General features: G+C 43.8%; 1 protein-coding gene across 6 annotated transcripts in view; it reads right to left on the bottom strand.

Annotated features, from left to right (window-relative positions):
- Window positions 1-23,546, bottom strand: part of PAX3 (paired box 3) — a 63,936-nt gene that overhangs the window by 23,351 nt on the left and 17,039 nt on the right. For 3 of the 6 annotated variants that reach the window (XM_048955194.1, XM_048955195.1, XM_048955199.1), the window contains exon 5: window positions 1,195-1,400. In XM_048955194.1, coding sequence (XP_048811151.1) covers window positions 1,195-1,400 — 206 coding nt within the window. Of the gene's footprint in view, window positions 1-1,194; window positions 1,401-22,712; window positions 22,781-23,546 lie in introns of those variants that run through there. The other 3 variants (XM_048955196.1, XM_048955197.1, XM_048955201.1) reach the window with 2 other exon arrangements.

Here is a 23,546-nt window from a genome sequence, read left to right as displayed (position 1 = left end):
TCTCTCACAGTCATAACAAACACTTGCAAGAAATTTGGTCTGAAGTCTTCTACAAAAACATTTAGCAGGTAAAACTGACAAAGTCAGGATTCTTCAAGACAGACACTCAGTAAATGCAGGCAGGCTACAAAAGGCATGCTTGCCTTACAAGGTCGGAGGGATGTTCTGAATCGCCTATTTCAGTCTGCAGAGTCTGAATGCCTCAGGCTGAGTTTCAAAGGGTCAAACCATAAAACAGCTTCACCAAAGCAGCCAAATTCACCTGGATCCTTGGGCAGCTCACAAGTTGCCGCTCATTTTTCCTGTCAGCCGACCACATATTTGCTTACAAACACTTGCACTTCGGATTGATTTAAACAGGACAATCTTTTTAAAATCCCTCTTGGATGTCAGTTAATAAAAGAGCACCAGAGGATTCTCCTTGCATTACTAAGCATCTCACAGGACACGATTCTGTGTTGTAAACAGAGCAAGCCTTAATCTGAACCCGAACTCCTAGATCCAGTTTATTCCAGAATTATTTGGCTTCTAGTTGCCAATTTTGGACATCTGAAAATCCAGGTTCAAGCTTTGTTGTTTTTTGTTTTTTTTAACTTAAATCAATTCCATGATTTACTCACTCCTCCAGCACTTGTTTTAGACAATTCAGATCAACACAAAGCTGTGAAGACCTAACTGTTATTTGAGGGTTTATTTTGTTTTGAATTAAGTGGACAGTGGGTATAGAAGAGTTGTTACAAGGTTTAAATCAAGTCAACTTCAAAAGTTAACCTAATAGCAAACTGTAGATACTGCACCAGTTACCATGCTCGCTTGCATGGCTCTATAAACACGCCCTTTTTAAAATGTTTTTCTCTCCTCTGTTAATGCCTGAAAGACCCAAACAACAACAGATGAAATCAGTTACATAACTATAAACTGGCACAAAAGCTGAACTGATTATATGCAGAGTGCTGTCAAATGCATAAAATAAACAAACTGGGATAACAGACCTTCTTCTGTGAAGGCTGACTAGGCTGTTGCTTTAAAAAGTTGGAAAATCATTGTCCATGCACAGATGTAAAAACCACTAAGGCTGTACATATTGTAGCTTCAAGTTTTCCTTCTAAATTTTGAGCTGGATCGTGTGAGAATATTAAAGGACTGTCACATTAATAGGAATTTCCCTTTGTTAGGCAGCCTCTAAATTCATACCTGAACTCGAGCTTCTGTGAGTTTGGCTCTTTGTGCGAGTTCTTCCCGAGTATAAATGTCAGGGTAGTGTGTCCTCTCAAAAGCTCGCTCCAGCTCTTCCAGTTGCTCTGCTGTGAAGGTTGTCCTGCTGCGACGCTGCTTTCTTTTTAAAGGTAAGTCTGGTTCAGAATCGATATCAGAGCCTTCATCGGACTGGGGTGCTGATGCTCCAAATAAAGAATAAAAATGAAACATTAGCTTTAGTTGAAAGAGAAAAACAACAACAACAAAAAAACAAAAACAAACCAAAAAAAAAACCCATTGCTGGCATCTTATGTCAAAAAAGTGCTTTTGTCTCCATGTCTCAAAACTGAGTTTGTGAACTTCAAAACAGCAAATAAACGGAGAAACAAATCAGAGTTAAATGTTATGCTGTGCAAGTGTGTTCAGACCAAAAGGATTAGCAATTCAGTTATGAGTTTAGCACGTTTTCCTGACTCAACAATATATAAGGATCTCTAGAAATACTTTTGGGTGAATGAATTAATCAATTTCTTCATTTTAACTCTGATAATTTTCAAATTTAAAAACCTGGAGCAGTTCACAGAATCACAGAATGGCCAGGGTTGGAAGGGACCTCAAGGATCATGAACCTCCAACCCCCTGCCACACGCAGGGCCAATCTGATCTTCGATCTGGTCACACATCAGTACTGCCTTCTTTCCTTGCCTGCTGCGCAGATGCAAACATCTGTCACACCGTGTGCACTCTGCAACTTACACATACAGATGCAGTGCATGAGACTTTCCCTACAGATCTGTAAGTAAATCTTCCTTGCTGAAACGGTTATGGAAGTGACGACAAAGCTATGGGGAGCAGCAGTGAAGAAATTAATTCTACGTATTCAAATATTTCCTTGTGTCTTATGTAATATTCGTTCTACACTCTGAGTTGTATTGGCGTATCTTGGCACACTTAATCATTCCTGCTCATTTGTAACTTATTTGTCTGCCTTAGGACCATCTAATAACTTTAGGACAGTCCAGACAAGTGTTAACTAAAAAAAAAGAAGAAAAAAAAAAGTTATACAGAGAAGTCCTGTAAAAATAGCTCAGAGCAATATTTTTTCTTCTTGATTCTTCCTGTTACTAAAGTAAGGAGATACAAGAAACAGCCAAAATGAAACACACAGATGACTTTACTTCCTTTGCCTTACAGTTCTTCATTACTCCTCCCAGGCTTGGGAGGCATCCCAGCACTGGCAGTGGCTGTAGGAAGATGCAGGTGTGTGCCAATGGCTCAGCCTTCAGTAACCATTCCAGGACGTGAGCACAGGCAGTCCAGGTGTTGGACCAGAGGTCTCTCACTGTGCCCTGAACTGGCACTTAAGGAGGGTCATGAAGAAACAGACCATGTACCGCACATCCACACCTGAGACAGGGCTTACCACCCCTTGCAATCAGCCATTTACAGCGAAATCAGAACCAGTGAGCAGCTCTGATCACTATATTTCACATAAAAAGATAAGCTGTGCCCAGAAAACTCAATCTTATTAGATCCATTGATCTTTCCCCCAGTTCTTTGTTGCCTGTCCCACGGCACCACTTGCAGATCTCCAGACTATCTTCAAGTCTTCTAGAAAAACTGAGAGATTCAGCTTCACAGGCATTATTTTAGCACCTTATGTAGTTAATTTAATCTTTTGGAAATAAAGGAACACATGGAGACACAGTGAGCGTGAGCTAACACACCCATAGGAAGCAAGTCCCTGGCATCACCAGAGGCTGACAGGAGATCATGGATGCAGTGGCATGCCAGGTTTCAAGCACTTACCCCACATTCAGCTGCCCCTACACCAAAGCCCTGTGGCACTGCCCTAACCTTGCTGACAATGGAGTGAACACCATCCACAGCCCGGTTTGGCTGAGCCCGTAGCTACAGTTGTGATGAGGGCAGCAAAGCCTCTTTTAGTACCCAACCACATTGACTTTTCCAACAAACTATCATGAACCACACACACACACAAGAAAAGACTTCCAAAGCCAGTTTTCACTTGCATCTGCTGCTATCCCAGAAAACAAGCATTCTTTTCTCTCCAAGCCTTCAAGGAAAACCACCTAAAGAGGGCAGACACTCCCCAGTGATGATGAAACTGCTTGTTCTGTGGAAATGCAAGCATTGCTTCTACTCCTTCAATAATTCCAAATAAATTATTGACAGAGACATTGATTTAGAATAATCTTAATGTGATTTATTTGAAAGAAGCTGAGAACACAAAGCCAGAACAGAAACTCAAGAACTCAGTTCTTCAAGCTGCAGCTCAAACCCTTCTCCTCTTTCAATTATAGCTATCTTCCATTTCCAATGGAAGCTCAAGCTGTTCAAACTAATAAATACACTTAGTCTGTTTATTTAGCCTTACAGCATGGGAAAGAAAGAGTGCTTTTACAGACAAGTCCACTGAAGACTTTATGAAATTCTGCATTAAAAAAAAACAAACAAACAAACAAACAAACAAACAAACAAAAACAACAAAAAAAAAACCTCTAGCTAAGAGGCTCTTCTGTGAAAGCCATCTTCATTGCCCAGACACCATAAGTATTTTGGACCCAACATACACAAGGCATCAGCAGAAACCCACAGAGGTGAACATAAATGCACAGTGTGAACATCCAACTCTGAGTCTTTTACTTGTGTGGAAGCTTTACTCCAAATAAGACTGAATTTAGCTGTTCTGGAGAATATTGTCCCTCAAGACATAGGGGAATGAGCACAAACATCCCAAGTAGTTCAAGCTCATTCCTTATAGAAGTTGCAAATCTAGGGCATCCCAGGATAAACAACAGATTGAGATAGTGACAAATCCCAAATCTTCAGTTGGAAACCCAACCCTAGTGAGTCAGTGAGACCTGCCTTCCTGGTTCAGAAACAAAGAAAACACAGAACTTTTTAAAGAGATCATTTCCCTGTGTTGCCTCACATACCCATGGCACCTACACGTGCCTGAGTGAGGCAAGCTAACTTAAATGGTGCAATATAGAGTGGCTACTTGTCACTCTGTATCTGCCCTGAACACCCTCAACTAACTGGGTGGGAGTACCAGGAAGGCTATAATGATCTTTCTAAAAATGCTTCAGAAAGATTTAGTAAAAAATTGCAATGTTTCCCTGCACCTTCTGTTCACACAGTGATGAGAACAAGAAGCTGACTTAATTTCATTTTAGCTTTACTTTACAGTAAACATTATATGTAATGCACAAGATACTCCAGCCAGAAGAACAAAACGAAACAGCAAAAAAAATACTGAACAAAGCATTCAAGAGTCCAGATTGTGTGTCTAACACAAATGGTAACATTTAGAGATAAAGTAATGAAACTCAAGTAGGGAGAAAATACATATCCACTTAAAGGGCTTTCCTACTCATCTGATTTCATCAGTATTACCTCTGCTTGGTCTGGCTACTAGGAACAGCCTTAGTGAAAACTGACTTCCTTTGTCTTGGCTGATCTGCAATATTAAAAACCAGACAAATGTAATCTCAAAATGGTAACTATATGTCTCTGCAACAGACTACACTATTTTTATTTCCTGTTAAGTGTTTTTAAATAACATTAGTTTTAATGAAGCTTCTATCCTTGCTTTTTTTAATTAATAAAATACTATTATTAAATCTTTATATAGGCAAGAAGCCTACCAGAGCATTGGCTAAGCATACATATCGGACAAACCTCAGCCTTGCAGTATTTATTTGCCATCAGCTCCATAGCCACAGCCTACAGCCCTCTTACTGAGCTAACAGAGGCATGAACTTCCACAGCATAACACCACTCAGCGCTGGAAAAGGTGGTTGTTTTTTAGCTATTTCCACCTCCACAGACCCACACTTTGGGTATTGCTAACTTTCACAGCCGTCCTAAGGATCTGTGCACTCCAACCCTGCAGGCTGTAAGCACGACGCCTGGCCTCTCTCCTCCCCACATGGAGCACCGCAGGGGCGGCAGCCCAAAGCACCACCAGTAGCTGAGCTGTGAGGTTTAATTAAGGAAGAAATTGCGGCATTAAAGGGCAATCATTTGTTCCGCAGCCCCTCATGACCTGCCTGGTAGCTGAGGAGAGGCCTCATCCTGGTTAGTGCAACAGCAAGAAGGTCCTGCTCAGCTTCACAGGTCACATGGAACTCTGCAATTATCAGCTTTGCAAACACTGTAAATAGACGTGTCGGGGCAAAAACCAGATGACAAAATGATGCACAAGAGGTCATTCCCTGGACTGTTTCTCCTCTCAGCAAGACATTTCATTTGAATAACTAAATCACAAAAACATGACAACCATTTAGAAACCAGACATGATAGATGCAGCACACTGCACTCCACAGAGGTGGGCAGAGGGCCACCGTCCCACAGTCCGCCACGGCACAGCTCTTCTGGCAGCCACCTAATAAAATATTTCGCCCTTTCTTCCGAGCCCCTGGCAATTTGCCTGGCCAGGGGTCTGGCTAGAAGGCGGCACGAGCTGTGGAGGTGCTCCCAGCACCACGGCCGTGGCCCCAGCACCTCCGTGTGTCGGCCGCGCTGCCGGGTGCCGCTGGGCAGGAGGGGACGCGGGTGACCTCCGGCGTGTCGGCTCGGGTGCAGGCGAGGAGGAGCACGGCAGGGCAGCCACCCCCACACAGACCCGCGGCAAATGACAAATGACACTTTCTCTTTGTGATCTTTGGGATTTTTGTTGACTTATTTGGAGGCTTTTGTTGGGTCCTAAGAAATGGCCTGTGGCTGAGGCCCATTCTGCCGATTTCCACGCTCCATCTGTGGTATCCATCAGCAGGGCCCTCGCCCGCATTCAGGGCTCTGACACCTGCCTGGCAGGATGCGGGCGGCACAAAGGAGGCGGCCGGGCCGGCGGGCGGGGGGCCGGCAGCCGGGGGAAGGGACGTGCAGCAGGGGTTAATCCACGCTCCCCGCCCTGAAACCGGCACCTGGAGGCGGCCCCGCGAGACCTCTGCCCACGCCGGGGCCCGGCACGGTTACAGAGGAACTGAAAAGAGAGGAAGAAGAGGAAGCCGTGGCAGGTCTGGGCCGCACAGCTCACCGCAGCGCTCCCTTCAGAGAGCCCCGTGCTCACGGCCAGGCTATATGCTCCCCCAGGACCCGCACTTGCACTGGGGCAGGCCCTCAGCAGCAGGCATGGGAACGTCCACAGTCCAGCGATACTCTGCGAGCCCTTTCTTTCCTCAGAATAAAATCCACAGGAAGATAAAACAACGAAGTTACTTCCTACCACCGTGTCCCTGCCATCTTTCCCTCTCCTCCTGCTATGGGCTGGCATTTGCATACAAAATATAATGAAAGCGCTAGAGTCGAGCAAACATCTCACTGCCAGCCCTCCGCTTTCCTGCACTTTCTGGGAGAAACGCGAGGCCAGGTCCCTCTCCCCCTCCCCAGCACAGCAGGGGGCCATCAGGAAGGGCACGGCCTGCCAGCTCTGCTCCTGTCAAACCCGGGCAAATGAGGCCTGACACTCAACAAATCCCCAGTGCCGCAGCCCCCATGCAGGCTGAGCAGTGGCCGTGAGCGTGGCTGGCGGTGGGGACAGGTGCTGGAGATCTGTGGTTGCCACCTGTGAGCTGTTTCGGACCCTCAGCAGCCAGACGGCACCTTTAGCTGAGATCGAGCCCGAAGTTTAAAAAAGCACCCCAAAAGTGAGGGTTGCAGTGCTCTGCCAAAGCACTTGTGGAAAGCCTAGCAGGATCCCAAGCTGCAATGTTATCCAGTTTACAGGGAGACTTGGCACCCCAAATTTCACCACGCTAGAGCACAGCCCAGGGCTTGTTAGCAGTCAGACTCCTCTGCTTTGATGGAACAGCAAATTTTGAAAAACAAAGAACAACAAGAAGCCACAAAAGACTCCAGCAGGGTTAAGATAAAATATGCTAATGCTATTGCGTATTCCTGTTAAAAAAGTGAAAAAATCAGATCAGGAAGCACATGAAAAACAATTCTCAAACTTACTGGAAAGCAACAGAAAACTTAGTACCACGAAAAACACAAATATGTTGTAAAATTGCTTTTAACCCTTTTTACTGGCATTTTGACTATGGTATATTTAAAAACGAGAAACAAAACGCAAAAGCAGCCCTGTGCTCCAGACATGAATATCGCTCATCTAACAAGGATTAAGTCACACTTCAATTCCCCCTTTGAAAACTGCTGCTATTTGCAAAGGGCATACTTACAAAAACATTGTAAATGGCTTTTTTAAAACTCCACAGGCACTTTACAGAAGTCTTAGCTGAGAGAATGAGAGAAATGGGAAGAAAATTTGTTGCTGTTTAACTAAACTGATTAATAGGAGTAATTAATTGGTTAATGGAATTGGCAAACAGCAGTTGCATCTCCTGTGAGCTGCAAGCTGGAAATTCAACACAAAAAAGGAAAAACAGCTGCAGCAGTGATATAAGTGAGATGCCAGAGAGGAGTGGATGGTATTTTTATTTTAGTTGGACTGATTCACATTGAGAAATGTGCTTTGTACAGCAAAGTGAAAAGGAAAACAGTAGCTGCAGTAAAAGGAAATGGCCAACAGTGACTTTTATTTACAATTACCAAGAGACGGGCTATTATTGACCATATGTGCCACAATCGCCCTCCTTATCATGGGGTTGGCCATCATGTCCATTGGGAGCTGTTAATGAACTGGGTAATTGAGCTGCTGACATGTGTTACCAAAACAAAACAATAGGAAGAAGAGACAAATGAACATTTTATTTGCCAATCAGAGTAGGTTCCGCTTTTCAGGGAGCTGTGCCTAAGTAAGTGACTGAATACATAAAACAGTGCATTGAAGGCAAGCAGATGCATGCACAATAATGGTTAACTGACAGCCTACGGCCCATCTGTGCTTAACATTTTGTTAAAGAAATTACTTGACTTGCTAAAGAGACAAATCATACAGCTGCCCCAAGTGCTGCATTATAAGAGATAAATCATTAGCTAAACTGTTTCATGCTTAAAATGACAATGCATATTAACAGTCATGCAGGAACATTTTGTCAGCACAGCTTGATGCAGTTATAACTTACAAAAATGTGACAGCTCATAGCTATTCAACGATTTCAGCTTAGAAGAGAATAACAGCACTGTGAAAACAATTCACCGCACAAACAATAGATATTTTATAGTGTCTTTTTAAAAATTTATTTTGCTTAGGAATGATGAAATAATATGGAAAGGAAAGAAAAAAGTGGCCAGTATCTAACTGTTCTGCGCCATTAACCTGCTAGCATGTACTTCATTCAAAATCACAGAGCATCAAAAAGGAACACATTCCATTTTAAATATCAAAGACTGCATCGCCAGCACTAAGAATAAATGGCTAATTCTCAACAGTGCATGAAAGGATAAGGAATTTCTAGAGTGAAAGGAAGGGAAGAGGAAACAGCAAATACAACAGCTACAAAAATCTCCTCTTATTCCCCCATCTCTTCTAAAAAGAGATTTGTTTTGTTGATACAAGTAACATTAAAGTACTTGGCAGCTTTGCACGTGGACTGATCCCACTCTGAAGTTTCACTGCTGTTTGTATGTGCTGGGAATTATTATTATTTTATGCTGCAAACTGAATATAAAGGCACTGCTATTAGCACTCCGGCACTGTTGTGCAGACAGTGTGTATGTGTGCACCTATCACCTAACACTCACAGAAGCTGCTAAGGGAGGGCACAAAGCTTGGTCCTCTCCACCTGGTTTGTGTCAAGGAAGACAGATCCCTAAGTCAGACCTACATGGGCACCTGCACTACTGGAAAACAGAAGGAATCACATTTGGTAAAAGCAGTGCCACCTGCGGGCCCACGCCTGTGGCTTTAGACTCTGGTGCTCACACTGGGGAAGGTTCAAGCTTCACAGCTAAGGAACTGTTCAACATTCCTCATGAAGGCCAGATCTTCTTGCTGACTTAGCACAGTTTCTGTTCACCAGCCATAAAGGGCTACTTTGGTATTTCCACTGGCAGAAGGACAAAGTCAGATAAATCTGCCCTTGCCCGATCTCACGCCAATCTTAACAGATCCAGGGAAAGAAGTTCACGCAGAGGGCCATAACGATGCCTGCTCCAAGCATAACAAAGTGCCTGGGACAAACTGCTGTTCACACTGTCACTGGACTCTGAGTCACTCCAGACCATCCCTGAATGTCCTCTATTGATAGAGAGGAGGAACCTCTGAAAAGCACAGAGTCATTGCAAACACATCTGCTGACTTTTTCCAGGAGCTCATGAGTTCCTACAGCTGGGGGCTTTCCCAGTTCTTCCCACAGGGAGCATCCATATTAACACTGAAAGCACAAGCCTCATATTTAAGTATTGCAACATCTTGTCTTGTTTTAAATATTAGTGATATCAGTTTTCAAGGAAAAATTTCCAGAGGGCTCATCACAAAAGAACACAACTGCCTCCTAAATGTACCAACAAGAAAGAAAAGAAAAAAAGGTGAGAGAAACAGAATACTCAAATCCAAATGAGGCTACATCTCTCTTTGCACAATTCACAGAACAAACTAAAAAAGGACTGGCTGCATGTCTTCAAGCCAGTATCAGCTGATGGAAGAGCTGACTGGTAATCAATTAACTAAGTGAAAACACTGAGTGTCCTGGGAGATAGAATTTGTCAGCTGAGAAGTGAAATAAAGCAAATGAAAGAGTTTCTAGGTAAATAATGAGACTGTACTACTGAGTTAAAGCACTGCAAATAATTGAGCTGTCAGCAATCCCTCACTGCATAGGCAGTGTGGATTCTTAGAAGGAGAAAGAAGGAAAAATAAGTTATATTTGGCCCAGTCCTTTGCAACAACATCATACAAACAAAATCCATTGTTACAGAAGGTTTTAACCAACTTTAGTATGGCTAAAACATTTTGGAAGAAAATAATTAAAGAGTACAAATATTTGCAGCAAAAAAAAGTATTGAGATTGCTTTTATCATTCTCTATGCCTTTCAAATAGCTCTAGCACCTGTATTAAAACTGTCCTATTTCAAAACAGCACTGACACAGCAAGTTGTAGGTAGTCTCAGTTTCAACTCAACACTACAGTCCTCTCAAATGAGAAATGTGAGCATGTGAACCTCACAGCAGCTACCAGAGCTCACAGGTGCCACCTGGCCTTACTGTGCCATCACACACACACTGACTGCACAAAGCGAGACAGCTCCTAAGGCAGACATTGAGAAAACTGATATCTAGCAGATAAAAAGAAAACTTCTTCACACATGCACAGCGCCATAAAGAGATTAACACTTCAATTTGCTAATAGTGAAGGAAGGCCCACAGTTCGCTATCTGTTCAAAAGAAACACTGAGAGCCTAATTTCCAAAGCAAACCCACAGTTCTTCTGTCCTGCCTACAGGGAAAGGGACTCATTCTCTACCACATCCATATTTAATTGCCATACATTTGGCCTCATTTGCTACTTGTTGACAGACGCTCTTGAAAACCTACCAGAACAATGGTTGCCAATGGGTGCTTAATAGTAGAGATGTCAAGAATTATTTGACTAAACATATTCACACTTGCCTCATCTGCTTTGAAATCCATACAGATATGAATAATAAATTGATCCTTGCCTCTCCAAATTATTAGCAGCCCCAAAAACTGAAAAGGTAACTTTTGCCCCAGATTCTGCAGGATATAAGCATTGGCTTTTTATTACTTGTTTTCCCACAGACATGAACAGAAGCAGCAGGATCCCTGCAGGGACACCCTGCATTGTGCCTGAACACTAAAATTATGATTATTTTTTTTTCAACCCACCATTTATATTACTTGTTTTAAAGAAATACTTGTTCAGAAATCACAATGAGTCATTTTTTATTGACAACAAGCCAAGGGGCTGATATTAACAGAGATTTAAAACAGTGAGAACGTGTGGGGGGGGGCAAGCCAGCAATCCACAGTGTGCACAGAGCACTGCTCACTTGAGCTATCAAGCCAACATGAATTGTCCAACTGCTGCTGCCACTATATGATCTTAGAAGGCTCCACCATGGCACTTTGTTTAAAAAGAAGCACGATTTTAAGCACTTCCCAAGGAAAACAGGCTAATTATAGGTGCAAATTAAGTTAATCTGGACAAATAATGTATGAGGCAGCTCCCATTTGGGGGCTGCACTTTCCCTGTATTTTCAGACGTAACTCCCAAGGTGCTCCCTAAACACCCACTGCCCCCAGTTGCTGCTGCACCCCCCAGCAGCCACACACCTACTGGTAAAGTCTGCCAGGAGGAATTTCTAGGTTTATGGGGTTTTTTTGTTTGTTTGTTTTTCCTATCAATAATTACAATTGCACAACTTGAGTTGCTGTAATTGCCCATTTTCCAGATTTTTTTCTGCCTCGGTGTCAAAAAGATCCAGAGATTTTCCTCAAAAATTATAGGTAAGCTTTTAAATAAATAAAAAATTATGAGAAGTCTGAATATAATGATAAAATATTAGGCTGGAGCTTAGCTATTGACTCCACTTCTAAATCTTACGGATTCAAAGCTGTTTTGGGCCACTCAGCTAATCTGTTCTGTATTTATCAACAACTACAATGCAATACCGATGCAGTACTGCACTTGTATTACCTGTCCAGATGGTGGGCAGCTCATGCACCCCACCTGCACTCACAGCTGCCCATGCCCAACACCCAGCACGTACAGCCCAGGCAGCCAGATCCCCAGCTCTCACTGAATTCTCCTCCCGATGGCATTCCACGATCTCCTGTTCTCACACCATCTGACCCTTCAATCTTCCAGAGACCTAATCAGCACCTATGTGCTATACACTTTATTCTTGACATACAGCCAAATATACTAGTGGAACACCTTGCATACAAAGCACACAGCAGTGCACAATCCACATAATAATGATATGGACAAACACAACATATACCTGTTAAGACCGATGGAGCAATCATCTAGCACAAAAACAAGGAGAGGGAAAAAAAAAGAGCGGTTTAATTTCATGAAGGCAGCAGATGTGTGCTGCAGGATCACTCACAGCTCGAGCACTCAGACCCAGCCCTCAGTCACTCACAGATACCAGGGATTTCCATACACAGAAAGTCACAAGGTACCTTGCTTTAACCTAGTTTGGTTTTTTTCCCAGTTGGGAACTCGGTGAAATGGCCTCTGCTTTTTCTGGATCAGGAAGAGGAGTTCACTGCTAGGTGATCTCTCGTGTGCTGAAAAAGTTATGGTTTAATTACAGCTGATGGTTCTAAGAGGGCAAATTTGCCCTCCAGAAAGAGGGCAAATCCTCTTTCACAACAGTAAAAATGCCCCCACACAGATTTCCTACGTTTAAAACTAGAAAAAAAGTTGCCAAGATGCAAACACATGCATTCAGAAAAGTCATTATAATGCCCAGTTTCCTAGCTACAATCTTTGATCTCTGTGAAACTATCTTAAATTGCTAAGCTGTAGGATTAATTGATAGCATCTATCCAAAGGTTCTCTCAATTTCCCACAGGTCCTCAGCATTACAAGGGGAGGGGAGGAGATGAAAAAAGATCTGAGAAAAGCTTTGTGTTAACTATCTAGCTGTAAAAATTCTGGGTCCTGCTTCATCTTGCCTTCCTGTGTTATGGCACCACGAACTCAATCCCTGCTTGTTCCACTTGCGTGTGGCTACAAGCACCACCAGTCACAAAGGGTTACATACATGACACTGAGCACCCAGTAATACCAGCAGAGAGTTTTCCTAGATGGACACATAGCTGTTCATGAAGCCTGGGTCTGGCTGTGTGAGAGCCACATCCAGTCTTGCTGACGTCACCTGGTCTTAAAATGGGTACGGGTAGCCCTCGCATACTGGTGAGCTGGGCTCCTGCTTACCAGAGCAATGTAAACAAGTCCCCAGGAAACAGATGGCCTGGAAACACTTCTGAGGTTTTCACTGACAAGTACCTTCATCACATCAGTTAGATTTTCCAAATCCTAGTCTAAGGGCAGATACCAAATAATGCCCTTCAAACAAACTTGGGTGCAGGCTGCGCTCTGGCTGACATTCATTTGATTCTAACCCATATCCTCCCATACGAAGAGATAAGCCAACATGTGGAGTGGGTAACTTCACAGTGCATGCTCAGGCTGCGATCTTCAAAGAAGAACCTGCACCTGCCCTTACAATTAATAACTGTCATGTTGCTCTGTTCTGCAAAATCCAAACATCTAGATTCGCTTTGTGATTTGACTGCTTAGGAAAAAAAGCTTGCAAAAGTGGCTTAACAGAACAGAGTCTCACAGTAGCTCCATGGTTCACCTTTGCTTTGGTTTTTCAATCCCATACTGCACAGAATTCCTCCTATGTTGTTCTGTATAGGACACAAAACCCGTATTAGTACCACTGAGATTTTTGGTCTAAAACAAGAACATTGATTACAACCACAGCCTACACGAGGAACAGCCTTGACCATCTTCTGAGATAATACACAACGAGTGGACACCACTGCCTACCACACATTTAGCTGGATGAAAACGAACATCTTTTCCTCCAGGAATAGTATTATGTTTAAGACTAAAACTTTCGTTACAACCTGGGACCGCTGAGGTTCAGCAGAAGGTCTGTGATCTTTCTAAGCGAGCCTGGACTTTGTTTTGAATTTTAAAAATGGGCCTATTTATGGTTTTGCATCAAAGTCATGTGAAATGTGTGGTTTTGTATGGCTTCAATTAGAGCCGAGCCTGAGGCACTAAAAGTTGAGATTCTGATCTGGATCCAGACCCACCCAAAGCTGAGGGACATTTGGACAAAGGCACTTGGTTCTTGTCCACCTCCAATTCCAGCATGAAAACCAGGTGGGACCCACTGCCAGCAGACCCCTGCTTCTCCTCAGGCTTTTGCAGTCTTCCAACCTGATCTGGTGACAGCAGCAGGAGAGTCCCTACTACTTCTGTTGGGATCTGAATCCCATAAGACACTGAGTTCCTGCAAACCAAAACATGGCATCTTCCCAACTCTTACAATTAAGCTTGAAGCCATGAGGAAAAAAGAAATCCCGAATTAACAGCCATATTGACAGCTTTATAGAGCCCCGAGGGCTCTGCCTAAATCCAAAGAAGACAGTGGGGCTTTTTTAAATTAAAGTGAATTAGCAATCAAGTTCCTAAGAAGAATTCATTTAATAAGCTAAAGAGCAGAATTCAAAACAATTTCAAAAGTAATCCTTTGGCCATAAATTATTCTCTGTACAGTGGAAAAATTGTCATTCTGATGCTTGTCTTAATTGGCAGCTGTTTTCCTCTTGTAAAGTAATTGTTTGTGACAATAGTGGGCATCAACTTGCAGTAAACTAATGTTGCCATTGTCTTCATTAGAAGCAAGGTAAGGTCCTGATTACTTTTTTTATAAATCCGCACAACTTAATTTCTTATTTTTTACAGAGACATTTTTTACAAAGAAGATAGAATCAGAAGCACGTTCGACACCGCTGAGCACCTGAAGGACAAGTTCCCCATCCTCCTCCTCCTCAGCCTCTGAGCCCACCAACGCACTGAAGGAGCTGTCACACCAACCTGGCTGCTCGAGCTCCACGCACGCTGAAGGCATGGTTTCATGGCCCATTCCATGGAGTTGGTGAGCTGCTGGCCAGCACTGCCCAGCACCCAGCTCCCATGCAAGCTATTCTACAGGGCTTAAACTCATAGTTTAGCAGCATGGATACACATTCGCAAGCAAAGTTAAAGTCAATCCTGCAAGCTCTTTTGAATGTTTATATTGAACTCAACGCTGCTACCATTAAAACTGAAGACTTACAGACTCCTAAAATGCCATTCCCTTTAATATGATTTCCTATGGTAACACGCAATTCATTGGAAGGCCTTTGCACCTATTTAGGAACAGACAGACTTTCAAATTAACTTCAGTGGAGCCATGACAGATTATACCAGCAAGGTTCGGCTGCTCTGTCGTTTGGGCATGTTTCTAATTCACGTCATTTCATGCTTTCAGACCATGGCTGCAGCTTGGTGAGGACAGGAATATTTCCCCTTCTCCTCATTTCACTTTCTTCCCCCCTTTCCTCCCCACCCTGTTCTGTGCTAGTGGAAAAATAAAATCTTGTTAAAGCCCTTCCCAAAAAATGGAAAGAGAGAGGAGCATCTGTCTGTAGGGGAACCAGCATTCATTCAGGATGCTTTGGAGCAACTGCCTGAGAGCAGAGCTGAGCTCACAACCACTCTACAGCGTCTTCTTCTCCATTCCCACTTTTGAAAAGGTTCAGCAAGTGCTTAGAAAAAATCAGAACAAAAACTCAACGCCCCAAAAACCAACAAACCCCCACTCTTCTCACAGAACCTCTGATTTTGAGCCTAGCATGGGCACATGTTCCCTCCCAGCTGAAGACAGGAAACTTCTAGCAAACATCATGTGCTCCCAAGAAAAGTCTGCTTTGTCCAGCTGCCAAGGCCAGGCAGGAAATGTATTTCATCTAAAAGAAAATTAAAGCTTGTCTGCCATAGCTCAAGCTTCTTTCTTGAGACTTTCCTCCTATACTTTAATGACATGAACTTCAGAAAGCACCAAAAATTTGATTAATGGGCTGGAACCACCCTGCTCCAAACAGCAGCGGGCACATCGCCGTTCCACGAGCACATCAGGGCTCTCCATTATACTGACTGACATCTCTGGAGCTCAGAACTTTCCAGTGCACAACATTATATACAGTAACAAATCCAGAATGTAATACTCACACTATAGAAGGAAAACCTAACAGGGAATCGCTTCTGTTGCTGCTTCTTGTCACACTGGTTCTTAGAAACCCCCGATTATCACTGCACATTGTATTTTAATCACTATTCACCATCAGCATAATGAGCTTTAGCAAACAGTCACAGTTATTACTCATATAGCAGGGCTTTGCTCTTCCCCCTCAAAGCATAACCAAGTTGCAACCTCCAAACCAACCTCTTCAACAAGTCAAGCAAAGTGCCTCCTCACAGCAGCAGAACAACAGCATTTAAAAGATCCCTAGTCCACATTTTTACCCCACTTGGTTCAGTGGGAAAGCATCTTAGCGTGGAACTAAAACGAGTCAACATCACCAAGCACAAAGGATCGCCAGGATTTTCTGCAGCAAGGGCTTGTCAAAGCAAGCAGGCAGCCTTTGTGTGCACCAGCACAGCGGGAGCATTCCTGCGGGGTTGCACTGCATCCCAGCCACCGTGCCTGGGGCGCCGGGGTTCCCACAGCCGAGGTGGTGGGAAGAGGAGAAAGCGGTGACGTTGTAAATGGGACAAACTGGTCAGCGTGCTTCCTTGGAGAGGCATCTAGGAGGAACCACGTGGGGGATTTGCGATACCCCTGCATCAAAGGGGATGGCATGGGCTATGCCAGCTCTTTCACAAGAAAGCCACATCTGTCTCCCGTAGCACCAGCTCCGGCTTAGGACAGAGTGCAAAGACAGTGCAGAGTGTCTGTCCTCTGTCTGTCCTCTGTCTGTACAAAAGGATGCTCTAGCTTTTGATTTTAAAAGGTAAAAACAAAAATAATTTTTAATCAACCCCCATTTTCCTTGTCTCCATCAGGGATGTCTCGGTTTAAGTCTCAGTCCTGCAAAGTGTTCCAAGAAATCATCCAGTTTCCCTGGTTCGATCTTCATATTTCCATTTTCCCTCCACACCTTGCAGTAAGGCAGCTCTAAGGACACAACCCGCAGCCGGCGCTGAATGGGTGACCCTCCAGAACACACTGACCCAAAGATAAACTTTGACCTGATGTTTGCTAATAACACTTCTTCTTAAGATGCCTTGTTTCTTTTATGAACTACTGCTTGACTCTAGGCTCTAGGAGCTGACATGCATTAATATACATCTCTGAGTGCCCTTTGACTTGGCCATCAAGACCCTTTGACCCCAGACTTGATTCCTAAACCCCGTCAATTGTTTGCAAGTGGAAAAAACTTATTTTCTAGTAATAATTAATTTTGGTCATGTTTTATTTAACATTTCTCTTGTCCTTTTAACTTGTCCTCATTTGAGTTTGGGTATAACAGATGCTTATTTCATTTAGTCACTTTCCTGTCTATGGAAAATACCTTGGAGTTTAGTTCTTTATTTTCAATTTTTTAAGCCTCTGATGGTACCCCAGTGCCTCAAAACTGAAGAAAAAAAACAAAAAAAAAAAAAAGCAGCTCAAGAACAATAATACAACCTGAAAGGCTTCCTTTTATGCACTGCTTTTCAGATTTATCTGCGTCTACAACCTCACAACCTTTTTCAGATCGCTTCACAGCACTGGGAGCCCCAAAAGCTGCTGGCAAAACAACTGCACAGCAGCAGGATCAGCCCCTCCACACAGGCAGTCAGTGCCTGTTTCCAGCCAACGCTTGAAATTTTTACACTTACCTCTTGGAAGAAGAAATCTGTTTGTCTACACAAAGAAGAGTATATTTATTTTTGTAGTTACATATATACACACACAGATTTGTACCTTCTAGCAGATATCCACACACATCATGTGCACAGAGAGGGGCAGAGCCTGCTGCCAGCCCAGCCCCGCTGCCACTTCCCAGTGCATTCCAGGATGGAAATTTCTAATTCCTGGAATCGTGTTACATTATGGCAGGAACTGCTGCACTTCTGCCTGGTTTACATCAGGACTGAGGGATCGCACAAAGAGCGAACGCGTTCCAGCGCTTAGATGATGTATCAAGTGTACATCGCACACATCGCATTACAGCAATCAGGCTGGTAAGGAACACCAGCAAATGGGAGGCCTCCAGCCTTGGAAGGAGCACCGGCACACAGCAAATAAGGGGTTTTAGCAAAACGAAGCAGCTAGCCTTTATTTTTGTTTATAAAACGCAGCATAGCCTCAACAATTACAACGTTATATTCTTAGAGCTGCTCTGGTTTTTTTGCTAGGCAACAGCATTTCCCAAAAGCACCAACAAGATGCAGTTAAAGTATAAGGTTTACTTAAAAAAAGTCTACATATGTAACCAACCAACTGATCTTCAGTGAAGACAGCTAAGGGCAGGGTACATCAGGCAACTGCACATAGGGAAAGGAAGGAGCTTGGTGCAAGGGGCAAAGGAGACCCCAGTTTGGGGCAGGGGTGGTGAGAAAGCCAACTGAGAAACGCCATACTTCCCAGCATCCATCAAGCCCTGAGGGCAGGTGCAAGGGAGCAAGCAGGACTCCAGGGCCAGCACTTTCAAATTTCAGATTTTTGGACTAACCTCTTCAGACTTCAGAGAAAAATGAAGAAAACCTGCCTCAGGAAGCCCACCCCACAGACCCTCAGGAAATTGTCTGGTTTTAGGTCAAACACACAACTGTGATTAAGGAAGCAACCTTCTCACCAAGTTCAGGCACGTGCAGATCACCACAGCTGGGCGACCTGCTCTGGAGCTCAGCAGGATCCACATTGGGATGGACCTGACACAGGCTGCTATCCCCATGTAGCTTCCAAAAAATGGCCCTTTGGCTTTGGATAATGAGATAATTCCCTTACAGCCCAGCTCAAATGCCTCCATCCAGTCTTTTATTTACCCCATTCACAACATGAATAGCATGGCTTTCTTTCTCAATCCTCCACTACAAATTTTAAATCAGAGCCGACTGATCTGGTATGCTACCAAACAACACAGTAAACAGCCCCTCTGGTACGTGTACCAACATTTCCTGCAAACGGCTCCTACTGGGGATTTAGGACAGAGAAATTCCCACTTGCAGCAACAGCAAGTAGTATTTGTTAACAGCTTAAAACCAAAGGCATGAGATACTGAAGGCAGAGCAGCCAGCAAATGACACCAACCAGGGCAACCGCAGCCATGTGCCCTGTGCCAAGCGGCGCTTGGCCTGTGAGACAAGGCAGCTTGCATCAGTTTTATGCCCCTTCAAGAAATCTCCTCTATTTTCAGCTGATTTACTGATACTTCATCAGCCATTATATTAGAAGGATCCTCAGAAAGCCTCATCTTCAACAGGCTTTAATATTAATAACTTCCTCCTCTAAGGGGTCTCATCCAAATTCTTTCAAAACCAACCAAAATCAATGGGCTACGTATAAAACCCTACAGACACCAGGAGGGACCCAGGCAAAATAAGGAAGAGTTCACTGGTTCTGGACAGTTATTCCAGCTGGAATTCTTAGACAGTGAAGTGTTCATATAGTGCCATTTTTTTCTATTAATATATAGCTTTGAAACTATGCTATGGCTGATATATACAGGAATTCCTCTTCTTTTCTCCTCCTTTAATAAAAATAAAGTGGCCACCATGAAAGAAAAGTTGACATTTCTGCTTGTATGATGGGAGAGCCCCTCATACAAGCACAACCACACTAAAAACTCTTTTAGATTATTTGTTAGACTGAAGTTCAAAGGAGGGTGCAATGTAGTCAGGAAAAAAAAAAAAGAAAAAAAAGAAAAAGAAATGAAAGGAAAGGAAAAAAAAGAAGTCCCTCTGGTTAAAATTTAGCATGCAAGATCTTAACAAAAGTGATTTTTAATTGACTGTGCCAATGCTTTTGTTTTCTCAACAACAGTGACAAAAAAATGATTTCTTTCTCTCCCATAGTAAACCATTTCCAGCTGTTGATGAAGTTTTGTGTTGTTTTTTTTTTAAACATGAGTTCAATCATATTGTACGTTGTCCATTTCATGCTTGCAGAGCTTTTTTGCAACCAATTCTTTACCATATCCTGCCCAATGAACCCAAGAGCACCACCCAACCTTGTAAGTTGGCTTAGGGCTTACTAATGCGAGGGGACTTCACAGAACAAGACTGTGCCAGAGACAAAAGTAACTTTCATGCAGAAGCAATGGCAGCAGCACACCCAAACCCCAACACAGTCTTCCAGCAGGTTTTCCCTGTACAGCTCAACAGCCGCCCTTTCCAGCTAAAATCCACCCTGTGTTACGACAGATACAAGTAGGTAGACAATGCTGTAAAACGTGTTTCAAGATGGTTCTCAGCACACACTTCTTCCCATGTTTCTGTTATTACACAATTCCCTGCATCAGCTGCATCCAGACCGGAGCGCTGCTCTCGCATTGCAAGGTCGGTGTTAGCTCCTTGTTTCGCTAATGACAACAATCCAGTGCAACTGTGAAGATAAACTCAGGAATCTCTTCTCATGCCAGGACCTTAAAATATGCCTGTTTATGGGCACAGCCATTTGTGCAAATAAAACTGTGTACTTGTTTTGTATGCATAAATCCAGGCCAGTGGAAAATTAAGCCCCATGGGGATAATTTAACCAACAATACAAAGAAAATTGTAAGGAAAATCTGAAACTTTGTCCTTAATTTACCCTGTTAGGGCAAAATAAGGCAGGAATCTCATACCATGTGTGCCACAGCACTTAGGTACAAGAGCATATGTTGAGTAGACAGAGCTGCAGCCTCAGCTCTTAATCTCATTGTTTATTGTGGTTTAAAGTCTGACCCTTAGCATTATATGTGGTTTAAAACTGCATTTGGGGGAAAGAGAAAGAGGCTCTCCTAGGCTCGTAAATGTGTTTGTCTTTAAGGTTTGTTCCAGAGGAAACCATGCATGCCTTCGCTCACTGCATATGCAAACCCCGACAAGATTCTCAAACATGCTAATGCGCGCATTCTGCACCCCAGGTTAATCGCGAAGGGTTTTTTGTTGGTTTTCGAGGAGCAGCTTGCCTCCAATCCACCAACCCACCACTCTTTATGTATATACGCTGAATAATTATGAAGCAGTGAGTATTTATCACCTTTTCTGAGCAGTAAGCAGAAAGAAATACAATACCATTACTTCCAGCTACTGGCTTTCCCAAGATAATTAGATAACACAGTGGACTGAAGCCTTGGTTAGCCCAATGCTGTTCAAGTTAAGTGATTGACATGCCTCTGTCTGGCTGCTCTATTAACTGTTTCATTTTGTTGCTATTTGCAGTTTGCTTGGCTAATACATCGAACAAATACAGACTGTTTCTTTAGCCCCCTTTTTCTCTTTGACCTTCTCCTGCCCATTTTCTTTGAGTCACTTCAAACTGCCTTGAAAGGGCCTGTTGAATGCGCACAGTCCATCAGAGTCCCAGGTTCATCCCATTCCTTGCCCTGAATGCTTTACTTCAAAGATGGGCCGCATTCTTTAATTGCCCTTTGAATTAATATCAAAGGGTCACAATGCGAGTGCCAAAAGAGAAAGAGGCTTTAATGAAGCAAAGAGCTGCCATTCATTTGCAGATAAGCACGTTTTTATGCCTGACTGGTCACCGCGGCTAAATGCCTGCCGAAGGAGGCAGGGCAGGCGCGCAGACTTTCACCGAGTGGCGATTAGTTCAAACAAACACGGGTAAACAAATACCAACACCCCGAAATAAGTTCGTACGGCACAAGGCGCTAACGCGGCAGCTCCCGCAGTGCGGCGGGCACCGACCCGGCGGAGCCGCGGCCCCTTCTCCCCTCCTTCCGTCTCAAGGAAGAGAAACGGAGCTTTCCCTCCTCATCCCAGCCCAAACGCACAAGTTGTTGCAACGCTGCCGCTTCCGGATAGCGCTGAAAAAAAAATCTATCTGCCTCCGTGAGAAGGAGCCGGCAATCGGCAAGCTGACTTCGCCATTCGATTCTGTTTGTTTCCTGCGGCCGGGCGCGTTCAGCGTTAGAATTGCGGTGCCCGTGGAATAATAAACTCTGCACCTACATTATTTATTGACGTACATTTTGCTATGCATTCAGGGCAGCGTTCAGACGCGGCGTTCAGCGTTTTTCGCTGCCCAAAGGTCTGAGACACTTTGTTTTCGATCTCCAGCCCCGGGGATTCCGTTTGCTTGACTGCCTGGTTTTGCCCATTCGGAGCCTATGAAGCTGCACTAAGAAAACTTACTCAGCTTCTTAATCCTACCTATGGAGTCTTCTATTTTCTCTTTAAAATGCCGAGATATAAAATTAAAATGAGCAGCTTTAGCGTACATTGTAATGCAATTACAGCCACAATGCCAGTATACAGAAACAAGAAGCTCACAGGTGTCCTCTTTATAAATTCTGACTTATTATTTATAGACTCAGGCTTCTCTTTGCACAGAAATAATAACTTACTTAACAAATACAAGGTCGTTTTATTGCAGCAGAGTTATCCCCCCATGAAAGAGGATTAGCTATACTCAGCACAGTGTAAGAGTGCCTATGAGAGCATTCATGGCAGGAATCGCGCCGGCTTCTCCCACAAGTAAGAAAGCTGGAGGAGTGCAGGCACCCAGAGAAGCTCATACCGCATTTCAGCTCCCATCCTTCAGAGAAGGGTCTCATTAATACCACACACCCCTGAGCTTCCCGCAGTGTGCAGATTCACCCTACCCACGCTGTGCAGGGCTCCCACCGCCGACCCACATGGCTCAGTCCTGGGCTTTGCTACTCATCAGGATGTGAAGAACTTTGACCCTGCACATCCAGCTGGAACCTCTGTCCTTCACACACTCAGACTTGGCTGTCCGTTAGACTACGTGATGCTGTTAGTGGCAGAGAAAGACACGCTGCCCCGCTGGAATTCCTCTCCTACAGATCCTGCACATCCTGCTGCTCTGCAGCCCAGCCCTGCTGAATCTCACCAAGTGAAACTGCAGTACGCAGTGCTCAGAGCCACGAGTGGAGGTGGTACGCCTGTAGGGAGCGATGCATCGTCCATGTGAGCACATACCATGTGCACAAGCAGGGCTGAGGGATCCATGCAGTGTCAGGGCTGGGCAGAGGCTCTGGTACAAAACAGTGCAAGCCACACATCTCCCCATCTCCCCACACACCCACCACAATCATTACATTACTTCAATAATCACCAAAACCATGGACTATCCTGTCTTGCCCAGAAGTACAATGGCGTACACAGTTAGATAGAACTCTTCTGATACTGTTAATATTAATTAGCACTGTTTAGAAATGCAGGAAAGTGTCACAATTTTAATGCCTGACTGTAATGCATTACACAATTGACAAACGCAGACAGATCAGGAGTTGGAGCACACAGCCCAAAGATGGCCAGGCTTCATATTTGGAGTGTGCTAAGAACCAGCCCAACAAAATGAACTAAATAGTTCAGAAGATTTCTGTCTTCTAGCTTTAGGTAATACTGCTTTACTCCTATGTATTATTAAAAATAATAATAATAAAAACAACCCCCCTCCACCACCACCTATTAAATGGACTGCTAATTTTGATTGTCCTGTCCCTCCAGCTCCTATGAGTAACACTCAGTGTTATGGTAACAGATGCTCTAGAACAGCCTAAATGGCAAATGGAATAAAACATCAATAAAGCCATCTAGATATTGGTGACCATAAAAATAGCTAAGTCACAGTATTTCATGATCCATAGGAACGCTTTATTGTCATTATGGAATTATGACGAACCACCATAGAATTTGAAACATAAG

The sequence above is a fragment of the Lagopus muta genome, chromosome 9 (genome assembly GCF_023343835.1).
Source record: "Lagopus muta isolate bLagMut1 chromosome 9, bLagMut1 primary, whole genome shotgun sequence".
NCBI classification, from domain to species: Eukaryota; Metazoa; Chordata; class Aves; order Galliformes; family Phasianidae; genus Lagopus; species Lagopus muta.
The sequence above is the reverse complement of the archived record's forward strand: the minus strand, read 5'-3'. Positions and strand labels throughout refer to the sequence as shown.